The 24,132-nt window shown below is 35.8% G+C and overlaps 2 protein-coding genes and 1 pseudogene across 3 annotated transcripts in view; 2 read left to right on the top strand and 1 right to left on the bottom strand.

The window, feature by feature from the left end:
- Positions 1 to 24,132, top strand: part of SLC30A7 (solute carrier family 30 member 7) — an 80,559-nt gene that overhangs the window by 24,720 nt on the left and 31,707 nt on the right. For both annotated transcript variants that reach the window (XM_060623136.3, XM_060623135.3), the window contains 3 exons: positions 3,091 to 3,234; positions 7,912 to 7,962; positions 11,898 to 12,033. In XM_060623136.3, the coding sequence (XP_060479119.1) occupies positions 3,091 to 3,234; positions 7,912 to 7,962; positions 11,898 to 12,033 (331 nt within the window). The remainder of the gene's footprint in view (positions 1 to 3,090; positions 3,235 to 7,911; positions 7,963 to 11,897; positions 12,034 to 24,132) is intronic.
- Positions 21,855 to 22,906, top strand: LOC132671831 (small ribosomal subunit protein RACK1-like; annotated as a pseudogene).
- DPH5 (diphthamide biosynthesis 5) overlaps positions 24,063 to 24,132 on the bottom strand; it is an 84,182-nt gene continuing 84,112 nt past the window's right edge. The window contains exon 9 of the mRNA XM_060623152.3: positions 24,063 to 24,122. Coding sequence (XP_060479135.1) covers positions 24,088 to 24,122 — 35 coding nt within the window. The 3' untranslated portion in view covers positions 24,063 to 24,087. The remainder of the gene's footprint in view (positions 24,123 to 24,132) is intronic.

The following is a 24,132-nucleotide window of genomic DNA, read 5'->3' as shown; positions in this document are numbered from 1 at the left end:
CTCTCTCTCTTTTTTTTTTTTTTTTTTTTTTACTGCTTGCATGGTGTATTTTTCTTTCTTTTTACTTTCAGCTTGTGTCTGAGTCTAACGTGTATCTCTTATAGACAGAATATAACTAGATCATATTTGTTTTAATCAATTCTATCTCTGCCTTTCAATTAGGATATTTAAACAATTTGCATGTAATTACTAAGGTAGGATTTACATCTGCCATTTTAATATTTGTTTTCTGTATCTTCAGTCCTTTTTGTTACTCCTTGGTTTTTTGTTACTTGTTTTCTTGTTACTCTCTTATTTTTTAAATGGATACTTTCTAATGTACTTTTTAATTCTGTTGTTTCTTTTACTGTATAGTTTTGAATATTTTCTTAATTGTTCCCCTGAGGATTACAAGTAGTATCTTAATTTAAAATGATTTAGTTCAGATTAATAGTAATTTAGTAATACACAAAACCTTTGCTCCAATACACCTCCACGTTCGCCCGCCTTCCTTGTACTATTATTGTCACACAAATTACGTATTTTTATGTTGTAAGCCCATCAGTACGGTTTTATAATTATTACTTTATGCAGTTGTCTCTTAAAACCTACAGTAGAAATGAGTCACCAATTTAAAAATACATTCATCCTCTTTTATAATTGCCTTTACCAATGCTCTTTAATTCTCTATGTGTATTTGAATTACTGTTTAGTGTTCTTTTATCTCATTGGCAGGTAGTGTTTTTGTTGATGTGGCAATGTCTTATATGTCCTTTATTTTTAAAGGAGAGGTGAATTTAGATGTCTTAGTTGAGTCTTTTTCTAACATTCTGATTTTGTCGTCCCACTGGCTTTTGACTTCCATGGTTTTTGTGGAGAAGTCCCCAGTTAATCTTATGCAGGTTTCTTTATACATGGTAAGTTGTTTTTTATCCTGGTCTCCAACTTTCAGTGTCTCTTTGGCATTCATCAATTTGACTATGGTGGTTCTAGATATGGTTCCATTTGAGTTTATTCTTTGGATATTCTTTGGATTTTCCTAAGTTTTTTGAATGTGTGGTTAATAGTTTTCATCAAATTTTTTTTCTGTCTCCTACTTTCTTTTCTTTTTTTGAGATTCTTTTTATGCTTAATTTGGTACACTTGATGTTTCCACACATCAAGGTCTCTAAGGCTGTTTATTTTTCTTCATTTTCTTTTTTTCTGCTCTGTTGGAAAACCAGAGTGGAAAACCTCTGTTGATCCATGTTCAGGTTTGCATTATTGTAGCTCAACTCTGTTGTTGAGCACTTCTAGTAAATATTTTATTTCAGTTATTGTATTTTTTCACTCCAGAGTTTTTGTTTGGTTCTTTTTTATAATTTCTCGTCATTGATATTTTCTATTTGGTGAGTCATCATTGTTACACTTTCAGTCTTTAGATAATGGATTTCTTTATTTCTTTGAACATATTTATAATGGCTGGTTTAAAGTCTTTGTCTATTAAGCCCAAAATATGGGTCCCCTTGAGGAACATATTCTGTTGGTTGCATTTTTTCATGTGTGTGTGGCATACTTTCCTCTTTCTTTGCATGTCTTATAATTTTTGTTGTTGTTGAAAACTGGACATTTTGTATTATAATGACTCTGGTATCATTACTTCAACCTCTCCCTTCAAAGTTTGTTGTTGCTGATACTGTTGGTTTCTCTTGTTGCATGACTTTCTTGGACTAATGGCTTTCCTGCAGCGTGTGGCTTTTAAATTTTTAGAGCTGACCTCTGAGTCTAATAGTCACCACATTGAGGATAGAGATCTTTCTAAAGAATTGCAAGTTTGTACAAAATACTGACTGTGCTCTGGAGATGGTGCTTTCATAGAGCTCTGGAAGAAATCCGATCTCTCCATTGTCTACAGTGCTGCTGGCTTTTTTTGGCTGCTTTCAGCTGAGCTAGGGCAGGAGGTGAAATGGGAGTAGCCCCAAGTAAAAACAGTAGAAACTCTCTAGTCCTACTGAGGTTTGGTAGTTTCTTCTTGGATGGGTGCTTTTTAGTTCATTTTGTGGTTTTGGTTAGTTGCTAGAGTTCTGATGTTGATTTTTAGATGTGTCCCTTGTATTCTTATTGTTTTAGAGAGAGAACTAATTTGCCAGTATCCTCTCTCCACCATTTTGGGAGTTGATCTCCCCATTATTCGTGATTTTCCATGTAATGCGATGCTGGATTTGGTTTACTGGTATTTAAGATTTTTGTGAATATTAGTGTTATTTTTGAATTGAGTAACATCCAGTGTTCTTATGTGCTTTGCAATAGCTTGTGTAAGACATTTCTTTGATGGTTCAGTAGTTTTAGGTCTGCTATGGAGAGAGGATTCTGCATTATTTTGTTTTTTTTCTAAGGATTCTACTTGCTATAATGTAGTTTTACTGATCCTTTTTTTTTTCTTATTAAAAAAACTTTTTTTAATGTTTACTTATTTTTGAGAGAGAGAGAGACAGAGCCCGAGCAGGGGAGGGGCAAAGCAAGAGGGAAACACAGAATCTGAAGCAGGCTCCAGGCTCTGAGCTGTCAGCACAGAGCCTGACTCAGGGCTGGAACCCACGAACTGTGAGATCATGACCTGAGCCAAAGTCGGACGTTTAACTGAGCCACTCAGGTGCTCCTACTGATCCTTTGAACAAATACAGCAGCTTCTCTGCCTCAAATGACCATATGCATACCTTTTGTCTTATCTTTGTGAGTATATGTAGTGGTACTTTGCAAAGTTTTAGCCAAGATTTTTGTCTGTGCTCTTCACCACTTTATCCCCAGTGCCTAGAACAGTGCCTATAACATAGTGTGTTCCTCTTGTATGAATGAATAACATTATCTGTAATCTCTTTAAATATTTCTGTGTACTCCTCACTTACTTTCATCATCAGTAAAGTCTACCACTTGCCTCTGTACTTTTATTTCCTTCCTGTACTCCATGGTAGGAGGAACTCAGTATTGTTTTAACACTGTAACACTTCTTGCAAGTAAATGTTTATTTAATTAAATCTCTTTTTAGAGCTAGTTCTTTTCACTAATATCAGTGTTATTGTAATCATTTATGTAGTATATGTTTATATACCTTTTGTTCTAACTACTTTTTAGGCCATGGACACAGTCATTCCCTTTTTAATGGTGTTCTGGATCAGGCACATGGCCATGGAGATCATTGCCATAGTCATGATTTGAAACATGGTGCTTCACATAGCCATGATCATGCTCATGGACATGGACACTTTCATTCTCATGGTGAGTACAGCCAGAAGATTTTCAAATGGATAGCCTTCCAAATACACAGAGATTTTGTGTAGATTACTCTTTTCATTGAAATAGTCTCTTGAAAGGGTCTTGTAATCAACTTCCTTTCTAATGAATCGGACTAAATGGTTCACAGAGCTAGTTCATTTTTAGTATATGATGAAACTAACTCAATATAATGCAGTGTATATAGCTTTTTTTTCAGTGAATATATTGTACTATGTGCCACTATTTTAAATGAGTGTCAGTGAATCAGAAACAATTGTTTTTTAGCAAATGAAAATCATTTTTTAAAAATATGATAAAGCCTTTTGTGCTATATGTGGGCTTATAAGGGTTTTCAATTTTTTTTCATTTTCATTGCAGAATTTTTGATTTGCCTCCTTGTTCTCTTAGAAATCTTGTGTGCTAACATATAGCATTGGGTATTAAGTTATAAGGTATTTATCAACTTAATTTTTATTTTTAAATTATATTTTAAATAATTTATCTGTGAAATTTCAGAGTATAGATTAATATAAGCTGCTCTGATAACAAGTTATATGCTTAAGTATTATCTGTACTTGCCACATAGCATCCTCAAACTTTTGATTTGATAATTTAAAAAGTTCTTAGAGATTGAATATTAAGTCCCTAATTTTTCAGTCTCTAAAATTTGCTATATTTTTGTACTATTACACTGGTATGTTTTATTTAGTATTTATTTATTTATTTATTTGTATTTTAATTCCAGTATACTTAACATACAATGTTAAATTATTTTCAGGTGTACAATAAATACAGTGATTTAACAATTCCATATATTACTCAGTGCTCATCAAGATAAATGAACTCTTAATCCCCTTTATCTATTTTACCCGTCCTCCACCCCCACCTCCTCTCTGATAACATCAGTTTGTTCTCTAGTTAGAGTTTAGTCTGCTTTTTGGTGTGTCTCTTTTTTTTTTATTGGGTTATTTGTTTTGTTTCTTAAATTCCACATATGAGTGAAATCCTATGTTATTTGTCTTTCTCTGACTGATTTACTTTACTTAGCATTATGCTTTCTAGATCCATCCATGTTGCAAATGCCAAGTTTTCAATCCTTTTTATGGCTGAATAATATTCCATTGTATGTATATATATACTACATCTTCTTTATGTATTCACCTATCAATGGACACTTGGGCTCCTTCCATAATTTGTTGTAAATAATGCTGCAGTAAACATACAGATACATACATCCTTTCGAATTAGTGGTTTGGTTTTTTTTTTTTTTTTTGGATAAATAGTAGTGCAATTACTGGATCACGTGGTAGTTCTGTTTTTGAATTTTGAGGAACCTCCATTCTGTTTTCCACAGTGGCTGCACCAGTTTGCATTCCCAACAACAATTCACCAAGGTTCCTTTTTCTCCACATCCTTGCCAACACTTGTTGATTCTTATGTTTTGTTTTGTTTTTTTAAATTTTTAAAAATGTTTTTATTTATCTTTGAGAGAGAGAGAGAGAGAGATAGTGTGCAAGCAGGGGAGGGGCAGAGAGAGAGGGAGACACAGAATCCGAAGCAGGCTCCAGGCTCTGAGCTATCAGCACAGGGCCTGACGCGGGGCTCGAACCCACGAGTTGTGAGACCATGACCTGAGCCAAAGTCAGATGCTCAACTGACTGAGCCACCCAGGCATCCCTCTTATGTTCTTGATTTTACACTGGTATGTTTTAAAACCTTGCTTTCCCAAGATTTTGCTTACATGCATCCTGTAATAATTTTGAAACATTGTGTATTCCTCACACAGTAAGATGATTCCTAAAAAATTACTTGTTTAAATAATGGCAAGGAATATGATTTCAGGTATCTTATTGATAATATTTAGAATGAAACTTCTGTATTACTCTGAAATATATTCATTGGACTCTAAATAACGTAGTGATTTGAGACCCACTCTCACTCATGCAAAAACAGGTAAATAGTTATAAATTTTATAACAACCTGTTTCTCCTTGAAGTTTTATTTTCATTCCAGAATTTTATACTAATGGATTATATTTGTGTGATTAATTGACCACGTATTATAGTTCTTGGCAGTAAAATGTGTATAAATTAAAATTTTTTATGTACTAGAAACATAAGACTTAGCATTTAGGCATTTATTTTGGATGGAGTTACTGTGGTTATTACTAAAAGTCAATCAAAATAATTGTATTTTAAAAATTTTGATAATACATAATCATAAAAAGCAATATTTTTCTTGAAATACATATATTAATGAGATGATTTGAGCTCCTTGTTTCTCAATTAGTATATGGATAAATGACATCAGCATAAAACATGTTTGGGCAATAGTTCTGTTCCTATTTTCTAGCTTTATAATGTAAGTACTAAGAAACTTTAAATAGAAGAAATTCTGTTTGTAGCAGTCAGTCTATTCTTTGGACACTTCAGAATTACATTCCAGGGTTGCCTGGGTGGCTCAGTCGGTTAAGTGTCTGACTTCAGCTCAGGTTGTGATCTCATGTTTGTGGATTTGAGCCCCGCATCAGGCTCTGTGCTGATAGTTCAGAGCCTGGAGCCTGCTTCGGATTCTGTGTCTCCCTCTCTCTCTGTCCTCCCCTGCTCGCACTGTCTCTCTCTCTCAATAAACAAACATTAAAATTTTATTTTTAAATAATTACATTCCAAAAATTACACAATGATCTATTATCAAAAATTATTTTTGATGATCTATAAATTGGCAGTTTCATTAGCTAATCCCTACATTTTATTAAAAAGTAAAGAATTGGAAATCACGTTGCTTACAAAAGGATTTGCTAGGTAGTATCTACAGTTATTACTTTTCTGATATTAACACCAATATTTGCAATTCACCACTTGTTTGTTGCTCTAGAATTTTTTTTATTTATGCCTTTGGCAATGCACTGTAGTAAGATTCTAAATAGGTGAAAGGTAGCCTTTTTTTTTTTTTTTTTTTTTTTTTTTTTTTTTTTTGCCAAGGGGAGAACGTAAGTGGCAAAGAAGAATTTATAGGACATCATGGCACATGGATATCATAGTAACTAGTAAAAGGAAATGCTAGGCTTCAAACACAAGGAAATCTGACTTTAAAATCTTCTCTTGACTATTATTTCTGCCTTCATATCCTCAGGATATGAAGGTAATAGGGCCATGATTCCATTTTGCCTGTGAGAGACATTATAGTCTCACTGGGAAATACTGTGAGCCTCATATTTTTTGGAATGCTTACTGTCAGTAAAGCTAGCTGGTTTTTAACTTGCTTGCTTTAACTACTCATGTCTCAGTGACTCAAGCAGTAAAAGTTTATATCTTGCTCTTGGGTTGATGGGGTAAAAGAGGATGGATACTGTTTCTCATTCAGTCTAGAGATCCAGGTTCCTTTCATTTCTGGGATTCCTGACCTTTGGAATCCTCCCATGGATTCTCTGCATCTACCTGGAGATAAACTACATAGAAGATCATGTGGGACATTCTTTTTTGGAGGCAGGGGACATTCTTACAAGCCTGGAAATGGTTTACCTCTCATATTTCTTTGTTTAATACTCAGTCACATACATCACATAACTCAATGGAACCTGGGAAATGTAGTTTAGTTGTTTACCAAAGAAGTGGGTGATAAACAACTACCCAGTCTCTACCACAGATAACAAATTTTATGTCCAGAAGTACTGTCAGATTTTACATAGATGGGAGTTAATTGTTTTACATAGCCATTATATTAGTATAGTATTATATACCCTTCCAAATAATTATGTCAAAAATTACTGTCCTTATCTAGACCTACTACCTATAGACAAATCCCTTGCCTTGATTAGGGAGCTGGAGTTTTGGAATAGTCAACACTTTTGACTGTCAGCATGATTTTTTAAGGTGGCTGCATCTTTCTGCCATCATAGCAGTGCCATATCCAGACAGAAATCATTGTGCAGCTTTAGGCTTTTATGCCTTTTCTGAAGCATTGTTACAGTCTCTATCAAAGCTGTAGTAAGGATATGTCAGCTCTTAGGTACTATGGGCCAAGAACCATGACCCCAGACAAGCTTTCTGTTAGACATGATCAGAAGGCTTATCAGTCCTCCTCATGATCTCAATATTGCTGATTGTTTACCTATATTTTCTGCTTTAGTATCTTCAGAGTATCTAAGTATAGAAATTACAGTATTTTTAAATTTTTTTCATCATAAAGTCTTAATGAAAAAGTATTTTTATCTCTTCTCTGTGAAAAGCTTGCCACATCCATTTAGAAGCTGTTAGAAAACTATCGTTTGCCACAGTCCAGTTATCCTGGGTGCTGTCCTGGCTTCATTACTTCGACTTCTTGTAACTTCAAGCAGTAGATTTGTTTTGTCTGAGTTTTCCAGTTGTAATATTAGTGTAGCAAGCTGTAGTATAAGGTATGTTACGAGTAGTAGAAGACTTTCACAATGTTTTTAATTTACTGTCTTTTACTAGATTGCTTAATATAATAATGACCTAAATACTGTGTATTTTTAAAATGCCCATGTCTATCTCCATTCAGTTACTACATTAAATTAAAAAAAATAATTTTGTAGGTCTGATGTGGCTGTATAGTCATGCATCCTTCATGATATACTTGAATGAAAAGTTCTCTGAATTGCAAAAGTTGAATCAGGAATTGAAGATATATTTTAAAATAATTTAACTTAACTCTCTACAGATGGTCCCTCTTTAAAAGAAACAACAGGACCCAGCAGACAGATTTTACAAGGTATGACAAGCAATTTGTATATTTCTGTTTTATGAAATGGGTTTCATTGTGTTGATCTATCTGGAAATTTCCTTTAAGAAAAGTCTATAATGTAATATTTGTGTCTAAAATATTAGCTTTTCTTCTGATTTTTAAAATATATACTATTAGGTATATTAGCAGATATTCTTTTAACTGTTACTTTTGCCTATTTTCTTAGATTTAATAAGAAGATTAAAATATTTAGTACTGTAGGGGCACCTGGGTGGCTCAGTTGGTTGGGTGACCGACTTCAGCTCAGGTCATGATCTCGCAGTTTGTGACTTTGAGCCCTGTGTCGGGCTCTGTGCTGACAGCTTGGATCCTGGAGCCTGCTTTGGATTCTACCTCTCTCTACTCCTCCCCTGCTCATGCTCTGTGTTTCTCCATCTCTCAATAATAAATAACGTTAAAAAAATTTTTTTTTTAATATTTAGTGGTTAACTATAAATTATACCCATGCCAATGGCTATAGTAACACCATAGTAATATATTTGCCTTCATAGGATGATTAAATATTTTTTCCAAATTCAGTATTCAGTATGTATTTACGTTGTGGAAAAATTTAGAGGAAAAAATGTAATGCATCTAAACCCTTAGAATGTATAACACTAAGAATGAACCCTAATGTAGTTGGACTTTGAATGATAATGACATGTCAGTGTAGTTTCATCAGTTGTAACAAATGTACTTACTACTCTGCTGGGGAATTTTGACAATTTGGAATGTTATGCCCAATACAGGGGTGTATGGGAAATCTGTACCTTCCATTCAGTTTTGCTATGAATGTGAAACTGCTCTAAAAACTTAACTCTGTTATATTAAAATATGCATGTAATGCACAGTGAGACCTTTGTCATATTCATGGGCATCAAATGATGATACCTTACAAAATTTTACAAGGCAGAGAAAATCAATTTTGTCTATGAACTATGATAGTTTGTTTTTGAGATGTGAGCCAATCTTTGGCTCTGAGTTTCCATTTAGACTTCATTGTCAAAATTTCCAAATTCCCAGCTCCCCACCTTCCTGCTTTTAGTAACTTTTGACTTCAATCTGACTTTCTCAATAGCTCGTGATCCAATCTCTACTGCACCTTTTTTTCTTCACTATTTCTTGATAGAGCTCTTGCTTTTTATTTTTTCACTGCGAATATGCTCCTTCATACTGAGGAGTTTATTTCAGGAGGCTTAAATGTGTCTTCTAGTCACTAGTTTTCCATTTGCAAAATATATAGAATTGGTTTAGAACAGCATTTGCTGAAATAGCTTGTAATCATGCATATGTAATGCATCTATATCCAATGCTATAAATTAGCCTTGATAATATGGGTTTATTTTTAGTTTTGGAAATCATCACAAGTTGAGGGAAGGGAGGTTAGATTTGCCTTCCTAATTATCTTTTATACAAGCTGTTAGGAAAATTACTTTATATTTTCTGAGTATCCATCAATTTCCAATGGCTGCCGCAGCCCAGTAGATAGCTGAAGGATAGAGATAACTGGCATTAAAAGTTTCCGTGTGGCTACTCACACATGAAAACTGACATAACCAAGTTTTTTGGTTATTTGCAGCTTCTTCAGTATGAACTCTGGCTTTCTATATTCTTGGACAGTTAACATTTCAGTATCCTACCAGGTCTTCTAAGGCTTTCAACTCTTATATAAGTTAAACATACTAGTTTAGATTTCTCTCTTTAGTGATTATTCTTCTTGAAACAGTCACTACAAAGAAGGGCTTAGGAAATTCATGACACTTCCTAATAAAGTCAGTTTTGTGGCGCCTGGATGGCTCAGTCAGTTGGGTGTCCCACTTCGGCTCAGGTTATGATCTCACAGCTCGTGAGTTCGAGCCCCGCATTGGGCTCTCTGCTGATAGCACAGAGCCTGGATCCTGCTTCAGATTCTGTGTCTCCCTCTTTCTCCCCCACTCACACTCTGTCTTTCTCTCTGTCTCAAAAATAAGTAAACATTAAAAAAAAAGCCAGTTTTTAGGTCAGAACATAAGATGTAGTCAGGGACTTTTTAGTGGAAGAGAAATCAAGAACAAATGATACTTTTTTTTTTTCCTTTTAGTATTTAGAGTCATTTTTACATCTGATCCTACTAAGACACTAATTAAAGAATATAAAGGCTTGACATCACATGTCACGTAAGAGTTTTGAAGCTTAGGTACCTTCAATCTACTTTGATGGACACTTTTCTCCATTTTTTTTTTTTTTTAACCTAAGGTGGGCTCGACACTTATTAAATTCTTTGCTATTTGAAACACCCTAGAGCAACAGATTTTTTTTTCTATGAGTATGCTTTGGCATAATATTTTCGTTATGGGAAATAGAACCATTAGCTTTTTGAAGAGTAGTTATAAAGGTCTATATATGAATGCAAAAGTATATATTAAGTATTGAGGGATGAATTATATTTGGTATAATACTTGATGTAAAATTATACAGTAGTCAATGAATTGAAGCATATTTTCCTATAGCACATTAAGATTTGATTGGACTCAGTAATAGTCTGTTTTTAAATTATTAGAAAGTGTTTTCAAGTTTAATAAATCTATGGTATATACCTAAAAAATAAATGATTTGCCTTCAATTGTCCAGTGAATAATAAAGAAGTAGAATGAGTATTTCTAATGTAGACATATGCTTTTTACATATTAAGTATTTCTTTTCAGATAGAGCAAATGCTATTTTAAAATGTTCTATTTTTAGTAACATGGTTTAAGCTTGTTTCAAGAACAGTGTTTTGCTGTACAGTAAATTTTACTTATTAAAGATCTAAATGTTGAATAACTTATTGTTTTGTTAGTCTTTTTAAGAAATAATGTATGTTAAACTTACCTCTTGATACTTTTTAATAGTTTAATAATCAAATGTCAATTATTACATGTTAACATTTAGAAGTGGGTTCTGGTTCTGATCCCACATCTGACCTCCAACTAAGATTCTGTGCACAATTCCTGTGGAAGAATGAAGAATATACTCTCATACCAGCAAGCAATTCTCTGATACCTGGAGGTCAGAGGTCAGTGGCTTGGGACTGGAAGTTCCAATCCTCTGATCACAGGACAGATTGGCTCTCCTGGCAGCCAGCCCCCATCCACAGGTGGGGTCCAAAAGTATGTTAACATTAACAAGAGACACCTTTGTTGCTGGCACTTGGGAAGTTCCAGGGCTTTTCTAGAAACAGGGATGAAGGCCAAATATGTATTTCTTATTATAAATCACAATGTCACAATATTATATCTAGGTTCTTGAACGGTTAGAATATCAGTATCCTACCAATCTAGTTTTTATTTATTGAAAGTTTAAAAAATATATTTACTTTAAAATATTCAGATCTCTACTTTCTTCCACATCAGGTTTGAGCTTAATGTGTAGTTTTAGGTAACAAAACCCTCAGGATAATTAATAAGTAAGTATGTCGGGATTTGTAAAGTTACGATCCAAAGGAAATTCTTGTCTCAAGTAGTAATAATTTTAATTACCAGCAGAGGGCTCTGTGTGTACATGTATTCCTAGTTGTAAACAATGCTACTTGAACAATTCTTTCAGCCTAATGCAATTTTTTTCTAAAAAATTGTTAATTAATATATGGACTCTCTTAACCAGAGATGAATGTGCTTAAAATCAACTTGTTTCTGTTCTTCATTTATGTTGTACCAAAATACTAAGAATCATGAAAAACAAGTATGATTTATGAATCAGCTATTTTAACCCCTGGTGATTTGAAAAAGTGAAGATTATTTCAATTCCCTATTATTCACTACTAAACAATGAATCTACATTCATCCCGATTTTCTAATTGGTATTTAGTTTTTTATATATATATTGAAGAATATAGTTTTAAGAAATATTTGTATTTTTCATTGATCAGAAGATACTGTTTTGATTTTAATTATGCTTTGTTTCAGGTGTATTTTTACACATTCTGGCGGATACACTTGGGAGTATTGGTGTAATTGCCTCTGCCATCATGATGCAAAATTTTGGTCTGATGATAGCAGATCCTATCTGTTCAATCCTGATAGCCATGCTTATAGTTGTAAGGTAAGTGTTATACATTACTTTCAGATATTAAAATGAGAGGTGATTAGTGTGCTACTTAAATTACAGATCTAAAAGACAAATTGTTATTATATTGGTTTCTCTTTGGCTGTTAACAAACTCCGATGTAGATTATTTCTCTTCTCATCTTCCTATTTTTTTCTGTTTGCCATTTATGTCTTGCCTAGGTTTTGACATTTCTTTTGGGTATTTAGCAATTAATCTTTTTGGCTTGTAATTCAACTTAGTAGTAATTTTTTTAAATCCAATATTCTATCTGTAGAGTAGAACATTGAAAATATAAAATGTTTTAGCTATACTTAGAATCTGATTCTATATCTTATGTTATCAGATGCAAAAGGATGTTAAAGTCTCTTCACAGCTATTTAATTCATAAAGTCATCTTATCATTGCCGAAGTCTTATAAAAATGCTTATTGAGGTATACATATATCTGTCTCCCTATTAAACTTATAAAATTCTTTAGGAAGGATCTGTCTCTTAGTTGTTTATTGCCTACCATTTTTCTAATGTATATGTAAAAGTGTGTGTGTGTGTGTGTGTGTGTGTGTGAATTCTCAGTAAATATTTGCTAAATTAGATTGTGTAATATCTCAGATTTATCTCACTCTGAAATACATTTTATTATTTGTTTAATTTTTATCAGAATAATGGAATAATATGTGCCTTTATTTCAGTCTTGAATTGTTTAATATATTTAGTAATTATATATACATATACCTTGATTTGACTATTTTTGTTTTATTTATCCGTAATAATTTTACTGCTGGTAAAACTTGGTTTCTAATGATCACTAGAGGACAGACTATGATTTTTATAGCTTGCGGTTGAATAGAATATACCTAATTATGATGGAATTATAATATTGTAAATTAGTCATAAATATTAATTTTGAAGTTCTTGCCTTAAAAAAAGGATATAGGGGCGCCTGGGTGGCTCAGTCGGTTAAGTGGCCGACTTCAGCTCAGGTCATGATCTCGAGGTCTGTGAGTTTAATCCCCGCGTCGGGCTCTGTGCTGACAGCTCAGAGCCTGGAGCCTGTTTCAGATTCTGTGTCTCCCTCTCTCTGACCCTCCCCTGTTCATGCTCTGTCTCTCTCTGTCTCAAAAATAAATAAACGTTAAAAAAAAAAAATTAAAAAAAAAAAAAAGGATATAGATTTTAAATATGCAGCTTATTTTTTACATTTCTTCAAATTATTTGTACCAGGAAGCAACTCTGTTATGTAAAAGTCTTTTATAAAGTTCAGAAGTTTTTTCATCTTTGGAAATCTTAACTATACTTCCTTGAAAGTTCAGCTGGTATGTCACATAATTCTATGAAACTTAACTACTGATAGATTTGGTAACTTATATCTGTATCTCTCTATTTGTATGTTCATTTTGTTTTGTATTATAAGTTTTAGTGGCTTTTAATACTTCCTAGAGTAGGATCTTAATAATTGCTTCTTTTTGGCTACATTATTACTATCCTAATTCTCCTATCAATTATTACTTCGAAGAGGTTGGCTTCTCTGTCTCCCTCTATACTCTTCTCCATCCTGTGGCCACAGTGATCTATCTTTCTTTCTTTCTTTCTTTCTTTCTTATTCATTTATTTTGAGAGAGAGAGAGAGAGTAGGAGAGGGGCAGAGAGAGAGAATCCCAAGCACATTCCATACTCAGCATGGAGCCCAACTCTTGGGGCTCAGTCTCATAAAGTGTGAGATAATGACCGGAGCTGAAATGAAGAGTCAGAAGCTTAACCGACTGAGCCACCTAGGTGCTCCCACAATGATCTTTCTTAAATGAAGATTCTGGTGCATGGAAATATTATCTTGCTTTAAATTCTTCAGTGGTGCTTTCTTACCCTCAGGATAAAGTCCAAACTCCTCAGTGGGGCATCTTGATAGCCTGTTTACTTCTCAGTCTTTCTCTAACCCTTTCTCAATTTATATTCTGCTCTCCAGCCACAGCAAGTTACTTTCAATTTCCTGAAAATATGTTATGAGCTGTCTGGATTCTGTGCTTTGACTATATTTCCTTTCTCCAAAATACTCTTATGCTGAGTACCTGTCTCCCTCTCCCCCGCAAGTACATCCATCACAACTGCTCATCCTTCAGATCAGATTTCAGTTTTAAACTGCACTTCCTTCAGGAAGGATTTCGGGATTGTCCACCTCCCAGGCTGAGTTAAATATGCCTACCTGTACCACCTTTGACTGTTCCTTTCACTGCATTGACTCAACAAGTTGAAATAGCCTGTTTATTCTTTCTTAAGCTCTGTGAGGGCAAATTGTTTTGTCATTGTTGTAAAGTCAGTACCAGACTCTGCCAGGTTTTTAAAAGTTTGTCTATTTTGGATTTGAATCAAAATAAATTCATGTTTCTTCAACCTTGGAGAATTACTTTCTCTGTTCCCAAATAGGGAATTCTTACTTAGTTCTATTCCCATTCCGTTAGCCAACAGATATGAATAAACAAATACATACACACAACTTTTTTTACTGAAATATAACACATTAAAAACAACTGCACAAATCAGGGGCACCTGGGTGGCTCAGTCAGTTAGGCATCTGACTTTGGCTCAGGTCATGCATAATCTCATGGTTCATGGGTTCGAGCCCCCACATTGTGCTCACTCCTGTCAGCCTATCAGTGCAGAGGCCACTTCAGAGCCTCTGTCCCCTTCTCTCTGCTCCACCCCCACTTGTGCTGTCCCACAAAGTAAATATATGCTAAAACCAAAACAAAGCAAAATTGCACAAATCCTTTTTCAACAAATATTTATTAAATAGGCCCTCTCATCAGAGTGGTAATAAGATACTGTTTCACAGTATCTTACATTATAGTTGGAGAGAGAGAGAGACAACAAACAAATTAATAAATAAACTACACAAACATCAAGTAGTTATTTGTAGTGTGCAGAGAGTTAAGATAAGATGATAGTGATTGGCTTGCTACTTTAGATTGAGTGATAAAGGAAGTCTTCTGAAGAGGTAGCATTTAAACTGAGATCTGAATGTCACAAGAAAGCCTGTCAGAGGAAGAGCGTTCTGTAAGGAACAGCTAGTATAAAAGCCCTGTAGTGAAAACAATGTTAGCCAATATGACTTGAAGCATAGGGAGTAAGAGGAAAGTGGTTTGAGATAAAGTTGGGAGAGATAGGCCTAGGAAAATGAGCCAGGATAGGAGTTTGGGTTTTATTTTAACTGCAGTGAGAAACCATAGGGAAGTGACATTATTATTTGATTTGTATTTTAAAAAACTACTTTGGCTGATGTGTAGGTAATGGGTTATCAGGGGGCAAGAGTACAAAAAGGCAGGCCAACTAGAAAGCTATTAGTGTCAATAAAATGAGGGACCATGGTGGCTTGGTCTGAGGTACTCATCTAGGAGTTGGAGAGATACAGATAAAATTAGAAAATGCTTTGGGCTTAGAGCTAATAGGATTTGCTTATGGATATGAATGTTTAGGGCATGGTTAAGTGAGGGAGGAATCAAGGATAATTCTTAGAGTTTCTACATTAGCAACCTAGTGAATGAAGATGTCCTTATGAAAGAGGAAGGACTAAGGGAAGAGTAATGTCTGTTTGGGTTTTTTTGAAGAGCACTGCAGACCAAAAGTTCTGTTTGGCTTGTGACTGAGTTGAGATCTCTCATTAGACCATTGTAAAGAGATCTCAAATAGGCAATGGATGTACAAATAAGGAATTCTCGGGAGATCTGAGCTAAATACAAAGAATTGAAAACAGTACACATAAAGAGTTAAAGTCATGGAGTGGCGTTTATCTGGCAGGAATCACAATTCCCGCCCCTGCCATTTTTCTGGAAAACATCCTTCTTTTCTGCAGAACCCACTTTAGCTTCAGGGTCCCTTTCAATATAGTGTTTCAAGCAGCCACAACCAATCAGCTACAGTTGGCTTTCAATATAAAGTCTATATATATATCATTCTTATCTAAGTTCTACTGATATGTTTATAAAACTTTTTCTCACTAGTTTAAAATATATAGTCTCAAATTCATATAATTTGATTCTTTCTCATTGTTAAACTTTAACATTTTTATTTGTTTCCTTTGTTCTGATGACACAAGTGATTTGATTGAAAAACTCAAGTACTACTGAAATGTGCAACCTATCTATTGAAATGTTCTCATAATCTCATCTCTTGGAGATAAAGCAGAAAACTTTAACATATCTTAACATCATTCAGTAAATGTTTTAGACAGTAAACACCATAGGCAAATGCCCAACCTTATGGAGCTTATGTTCTAATAGGGGTTCTAGTCAATAAAGCAGGTGAACATACAAATAGATAATGTAATATCTTACCGGGGTGAGTTCTATGAACCAGGGGAAGGGGTTGCTATTTTAGAAGGGCTTGGAAAGTCCTGCATAAAGTAACATTTGAACAGAGACCTTACAAGCGAAGGAGAGGGTCAGGGTTCTGATCAGAGGAAGATTATTCTTGGTAGAGGGAACTTCAGGTAAACCAGTACAGTGGGAACCCGCCTGACGTGTGTAAGGAGCAGTGAGAAGGGCAGTGTCGCTAAAGTGCAATGTTCAGGGCAGAGCGGTAGAGTATCTAGAGTTTGGGGAGGAGGTGAGCATGGAAGATATAGCTTTGGGTGTCAGCTGCTTATGAATGGTACTTTAAACCATGAGATCAGATGAGTTTTCCCAGAGAATGAGAACTGGTAAAGAGAAGAGGAGGTCTGAGGACTGAACCCTGGAAGGTGGAGCACAGGAGGTAACTCCAGCTAAAGGAGTGGAAAGTGGAGTGGCCAGGGAGATGGGAGGAGAGATGCAAATGAACATCGTCTTAGGAGCCCTGTGAAGAAAGTGTTTCAAACAGGAAGGAGTGATCAGCCCTGTTATGTGCTGCTGTGACTGATGATTGGTAACTTAGACAAGACACTCAGAAGGGTAATGAGAAGGAAAGCCTGTTCAGAGGAGCTTCAAGAGAGACTGGGGAGGAAAGAAATGGAGGTAGCCCCTGTAGTCAACTCCCTTTTAAGGCTTTTTGCTGTAAAGGGGAGCAGTGTGATTGCCTGGCAGCACCAAGGGCCCACTCTGAAGTTTGGGGTCCTGAATTTAAAGCAAAAACAACCAGCATAGTGTGTTTTTCTCTAGTCTTGCTCAGCTACTTGGTCAAAAGTGTGGGATAGACAGCCAGATTCATCTGGTTTGGGGTTTTGTCAGACGAGTACTGACAGAGTGAGAAAGAAGCACGGCAGGTATTACAGAGGTGGGAAATGAAGATTTAAAGGTGGTAATAGATGCTGAAAAAGAGACGAAAAAGTGAGATTGTTAGCGGGTTGGAGCTCTGGTAGGAGGGTGAGTGCAGTGAGCAGGGGAGGCTCAGGTTGTGAGAGGCTTGAACTTGGGATGTGCAGGTGTAGGGTATGACTGTAGAGGTGGATCCAGGATAAACCCATCATATAGAGGCCAGGTGTGCTGGATGGCTTGCCCACCTGGGTATTTAAACTAAGAGTAATGAAAAAGGTAGAGGTGGAAAGAGAATAAGCCCATGACTACACTTTTTAGCGACCAAGGGGACCTATCCAGGATCGTAGCACTGGTAGTCAAGATGGAGAGAAGGTGAATAATCTGATGGCCTGGGTCTTAAAGGAACTATATTTTGGTGGCGGGGGGGGGGGGGGGGGTGGGGGAAGTAAGAGGAGCAAAGATCTAGAAGTGGAAGTGATAAACAAGGAGGATGTTTACCTCACCATAAACTCCCGTATTACACGGAGTGTGGGAGACAAAACAGCGCTCGCTGTAGGGGGAACAGTGCCCTCATAGGATAGCCAGTTTTCACGTAGAACAGGAACATGCTGTGGCTATTGAGAGAAGAGGCTGAAGAATTTAGTGAAAATTGTGAATTTAAAAGTATTTTTTTAATAACGGAAACAATTCTATTGACAAGAAATTTGGTATAGAAAAGGATAAGGGAAAAAAAGTACTCATAGTTCCAATAGCTGAGAGAACCATGTTAATATTTTTGTAGGTTTTCTTATGGATTTTTCTTTTATTCTGAGCCCTTTTTTTGAAAACAGTGTTTTTTGTTTGTATTACATATACAAAATTGTATTAAGAAAATTTGGGGGCGCCTGGGTGGCTCGGTGGGTTAAGCATCCGACTCTTGATATCCACTCAGGTCATGATCCCAGGGTCATGGGGTTGGGCTCTGTGCTGAGCAAAGAGCCTGCTTGGGATTCTCTCTCTCTCCCTGTCTCTCTGCTCCTCCCCTGCTCATGGTGTATCTGTCTTTCTTTCAAAATAAACATTAAAAAAATTTTTTTTAATTTTTTTCCAACAATACATAGTCATTATAAAAAGTTTGGAAAATGATGAAAAATATAAAGATGTAAAGAAAAATCAGTCAGGATCACAACACCTAGAGGTCACATTACCACTGTTAACAGCATTTCTTTACAGTCATTTTTAGACCTTTTTTTTACATTGAGTTTCTACTTTATATGCTGATTGTTAAGCTTGGTCACAGTATTAGAGCATTCAAAGGTTCTAGATGAAAGATGTAATGATTTATTAGGTAGCAAGGCCTTAATTCAATGGTAATAAATAAAACAAGGTACAGGGCAACACATAGAATGATTCATTATTATGAAGAGTCTATATCTAAGGTGTATATTTCTTTTTACATGTATCAGGGGAAAATTAATTAGAGTACACACACACGTGTGTGTGGGGAAGTGGTACAATTTTATTTTTTACTTGATTTTGGGGGGGTGGTGGTGCAATTTTAAAATTGTGCTTCTTTCCTAATGTCTCTAAGGCAAGCTAATATTTCTGACTTTACCTTAAAACCTAACTTTTTAAAATGCAGGGCAATTAAAAAAAAGTCGCTCCAAACGACAAAATAAAGACATTCCAGTTGTCTATTTTTATGTTAAGAAAGCAAACTTGGAGCACCTGGATGGCTCAGTTCAGCGTCCGACTCTCGATTTCTGTTCAGGTCATGATCTCATGGTTCATGAGTTCAAGCCCTGTGTTGGGCTCCGTACTGATGGTGTGGAGCCTGCTTGGGCTCTCTCCCTCTGTCTCTGCCCCTCCCCATATCACTTACTCTCTCTCTCTCAAAATAAATAAATAAACTAAAAAAAAAAACAAACTTAATTTACTTTTAAGTTCATATGATAATGAAATAGTTGTAAGTAGAACATTCTTGAGATGTTTTTCAAATTGGCTAAAAGTTTGCTTAGTTATCCAAAGCTGATTTTGGAAATATATGAAAATTCTTATAGACTCAACAAAATAGAGTATAGAGAAGTAATTTTCCTTACCCTTCATTCTTATATATATTTGCAATTCACCAAGAGCAAAAGAAATAATAGGGCTCCATATGTTTTCTGGAACTAAATATTCCTTGATTGAGAACATGTTGTGGAAATAGACATCTCTCTCTTATAAGCTGCCTGGTGTTCCGTTTTCACTTTCACAGTGACAGTGATTTCTTAGAAAAAGACAGTTTTTCTCTCAGCATTTTCTAACACAGGCAAAAGGTGCTATAAATTGCTCAGTGAAACTGAGTTGTGCTGTGATGAATTTTGTTTCCCAATGAAAAGTAGGAGATTGAGTATAATAGTGAGAGTGTAATTTTTTATCTTCTGAAATACATTTCTTATAACAGATTTCAGAGTCGTTTTTCTCCCTTTTTCTCAGTAGTTCAGTTGGAATGAAAGTGGATTCATACTTAGCGTCAGAAATCTGACCACTTAGTTATAGCTTTGAATCATACTGTGATTTATGTAAAAGTGATGCCCTTTACGTAGATCTGTAGCTTGATTTTTAATTCACTTAAATAAAAGAGGTACTTATGCATGATGGGAAAATATACATAAACAGGATGCAGAAATAATCTTTGTTTCTGGTGTGGTATTTTTTGAAGCTGTGCTGGAATTTTTTTTTTTTTTTTTTTAATCCATTTTCTGCAGCTCAGAGTTACCACCTTGTAGTGCTTTGTACCTTTTTACCATGATCATATGTAAATATACAGCAAAACTTAAACAAAAGAAATTATCTTTTTGTTAGGTGTAAAAGTTTTTCAAGTAATATATTTGTTTCTTACAATTTGAAGAAAAAAGTCCCCCAAATTGTAGAGGCAAACTCGACTTTAGAAATGACAATTATGGCCATAAATAGTGATATAAAATGAAAAAGAATATGCATTAATGAAAACAAAATTATAAACTTGAAATTCTAAATCATAGAAGATCATCATTATTAATACAGGATTTGGAGTAGATACTGATTTTGATAAATCTTGTGGATTCTGTGGTTAAATAGACAATTATTTGTGAACTATATTAAGTAAAAAGTAGCATTTTTTTTAACATATTAGAAGCTACCATATCTTAAAATACTCCTATATATGAAAAATCATGAAGATTTTTTTTCAAAAATGGTTTTGGGTGTTGCCTAATAATTTCCTTTGTGGCTGGGCTATCAAACAGTTATAATTTATGAACTGTACTTCTTGGGGGAAGTAAGTAGTTTCTTAAGATTTTAACTTGTTTGCGTATGTATCTGTATTGTAAAATTGAACAAATGGGAACATTATTATATAATAATTGTATTTTTTAATCATATATAAAACCATAGTGAGAGCATTTATAAATACTAATTAGTCTAACAGCCTTTTTCAACCAGCATTCTGGGAAAGAATCCCCTAAGGCATTCATTTGTTTGTAAGTATTAACTTGTCACCTATATATCTAGAAAAGTATTACTTATGTTACTATCCTTGGGGGAATTCAGAAATAGTCCCTCAAATTATTTTGTGTGTTTTTGGTATTTCAGATTTGGAATTTTAGTTAAGAAAGGGTGGCAGACAGTCTTAGAAATATGAGAAAGAGCAGAGGACGTGTAGTAATGTATTAGTGATCATTAGCTAATAACTTTAGATAAGAGAGTATTTGAGACTTAAAAATTTGAGAGAAGGGATTATTCTTTTATGTAAAATCTATGATTTTATTTCTGTAAAGCTCATGAAAATAATGAAAAAACTGTGACAAATATAATTTAGTAAGGTCACAGATAAAAAATTGATGTCCAAAATTAATACCCTTTATACATAAGCAAAATCCAGTCTGTAGATAAAATGTGTAAAACTTGTGTGAGGAAAAGTTTACTTTTAAAAAACTCAAATGGGTTTGAACAGGGAGCCTCTTGTTTTTGAAGAATCACCATCATAAACAGGTCAACTCTTATGTTTATTTATATACTTGAAACTATTCTGATAAAAATACCAACAGATTTTTTTTCTGGAGGGTGGTAGTAAAAGTTGATCTTGAAGTTTACAAGGAAAAATAAACAGGAGGAATGGCCAAGAAAACCCTGGGGGAAAAAAAAAATGTAAAGCCTTTATAATTAAAATAGTGAGGTGCCTGAAGAAGCAAACTAATGGAGCAGATGAGAAAATCCAGAAATAGATTTATGTGCAAATATAAATTTAGTAAGGATAAAAGTGGCCTTTCAAATCAGTGGGGGGAAGATGGGCTCTCTAATAAGTAGACAGTCCTTTGGAGAAAGAAATTTGGAACTGTAGTTCATGCTATATATACTTGAATGAATTCCAAATTGATTAGAGCTCTCAAAACATGAAACCATGCTAATACTAGGAGAAAGTATGTCTGAATTATTTTATAGTGTGAGAATATTAGGGGAATAACTATGGCTCAAAACTAGAATCAGTAGGAAAAAAGATTGATGAATTAAGTTACACGAAAAAGAACTTCGACATGGAAAAGAAAGCATCAAAAGGAAGTCAAGCTCTTTTCTTCAGCAGGGCCATGGCAGGAGTGGCTGTGGTGCTAGTCTTTCTGAGCTGTCCAACTCCATTCTTGCTGACACAGTGACACCTGCACACACTGCTGCCATGACTGTTCAGATGACACTTTGTGGCACCCTCAAAGGCCACAATAGCTGAGTGACCCAGTTCGCCACCACTCCCCAGTTCCTGGACATGATGCTACCTGCCTCTCGAGATAAGACCATCATCATGTGGAAGCTGACCAGGGATGAGACTAACTATGGCTGCCTCTCAAGATAAGACCATTATCGTGTGGAAGCTGACCAGGGATGAGGGCATTCCACAGCATGCTCTTCAGGGTCATTCCAACTTTGTTAGTGATGTGGTCGTCTCCTCACGTGGCCAGTTTGCTCTCTCAGTTTGTTCTTTGTCTTTGGGATCTCACAACGTGTACCACCACACACAGATTTGTAGGCCATACCAAGGATGTGCTGAGTGTGGCCTTACCCTCTGACAACCAGCAAATTGTCTCTGGCTCCTGAGATAAAACCATCAAGCTGTGGAGTACACGGTGTGTATACAAATATACTGTCCAGGATGAAAGCCATTTGGAGTGGGTGTCTTGTGTGTGCTTTTCACCCAGTAGCAGCAATCCCATCATTGTCACCTGTGGCTGGGACAAGTCGGTCAAGTGTGGGACCGGCAAACTGCAAGCTGAGGACCAATCCTATCAGCCACACTGGCTCCCCGAACACTGTGGCACTCCAGGTGGATCCCTCTGTGCTACTGGGGGCAAGGATGGCCAAGTCATGCTGTGGGACCTCAATGAAGACAAGCCCCGTTTATATGCGAGGTGCTGGGGACATCCTCATGCGCCATGCTTCAGTCCTAGCTGATACTGACTCTGTGCTGCCGTGGGCTCCCACATCAAGATCTGGGACTTGGAAGACAAGATCATTGTAGATGAACTGAAGCAGAACGTTATCAGTTCCAGCAGCAAGGCAGAGCCACCCCAGTTTGCCTCTCTGGGCTGGTCTGCTGATGGCCAGACTCTGTTTGCCGGCTGTGTGGACAGCCTGGTGTCACAGGGTGGCAGGTGATCATTGGCATCCTCTGGAGACATATGGCAGAGCTTTAGAAATAAAACACTGGTTTTCTGACTTAAAAAACAAACAAAAACAAAACAAAAGTGAAGTCGACGGTGTAATAAACTGATAAGTATTTGCCACTTACAACTTGAAAGGCTAACCTCCCTAACATAGAGAGAGCTCCTAAAAAAAATTAAAAGACTAATAGCCGATAAACAAATGGGCAAAAGTGTAAGTTCATTTAATTTACATGAAAAGAAATACAAGTGACTTTTAAACATATAAAAGTAGTTCGGCCTCACTCATTAAAAAGAAATGCAAATTAAAACTACCTTGAGACACCACCTCTTATCTATCAGGTGGATAAATAGTCAAAGTTTGCATAATCTTTTGTCAAGACTATAGGTAAAATAGGCAGAACATTGCTGATAGAAATGAGAATGGTATTATCTCTGCAGAAAGAACATTGACAGTGTCAAGCATGATTAAAATAAGTTGGGGGAGGGCAGTGACATCAGCAAGATGGCAGGATAGGAAGTGCTAGATTCTCTTTCTTCCTTGGAGACAGAAATTTAACACAACAAACTGACAAAATACATCTGTAGAAATCCTGAAACTGGTTCAAGGGTTCCTGCACCCCAGGCTAGTGGGAAGCCAACTACATGGAGGCTTGGTAGGAAATAGGTGATACTTTCCACTCTCGTTAGCACATTCCCACTCTACCCCGACCCTTCACACATTGTGCAAGGAAAACTCCCAACTACCATATTCTCCCTGGAGAGGAAAAGGAGTTGAACATACTTCCAGCTGGCTTTTGCAGGGCATGGGGTGCTGCCTGAGAGTGTCATTCTTGCTTGTATGCATGTATGGACAGAAACAGGGTGACAATTTGAGCACCCCTGAGAACAGCAGCAGTGCATTAGAGTCTGCAGTACCATAGACAGACACTAGATGGAGTCCCTGGACTGTGATTTCGTGTAGCCAGCCATTGGCAATGTTACAGACACACAAGGGAGAGCTCCTGAGCAGAAGCCAGCAAACATCTTCAAATAGGACAGATTACTTGCAAAAACACATAGAGGACACATACCTGGAAAAGACCTTTGAGGTGTCCAGAATCTCTAGCACGCTGAATAGAGAAAGCCGTCCTTGTATGAAGCCAGACTACAAAGTCTGAAGAGTTGGTCGATTCTTCAGATCCCCAAGTCCCAACAACAAAAAACAAGACCTACAGAGAA

This window comes from Panthera onca, chromosome C1 (assembly GCF_046562875.1).
Source record: "Panthera onca isolate mPanOnc1 chromosome C1, mPanOnc1 haplotype 2, whole genome shotgun sequence".
NCBI classification, from domain to species: domain Eukaryota; kingdom Metazoa; phylum Chordata; class Mammalia; order Carnivora; family Felidae; genus Panthera; species Panthera onca.
Note: the sequence above shows the minus strand (reverse complement) of the source record. Positions and strands in the feature narration are given on the sequence as shown.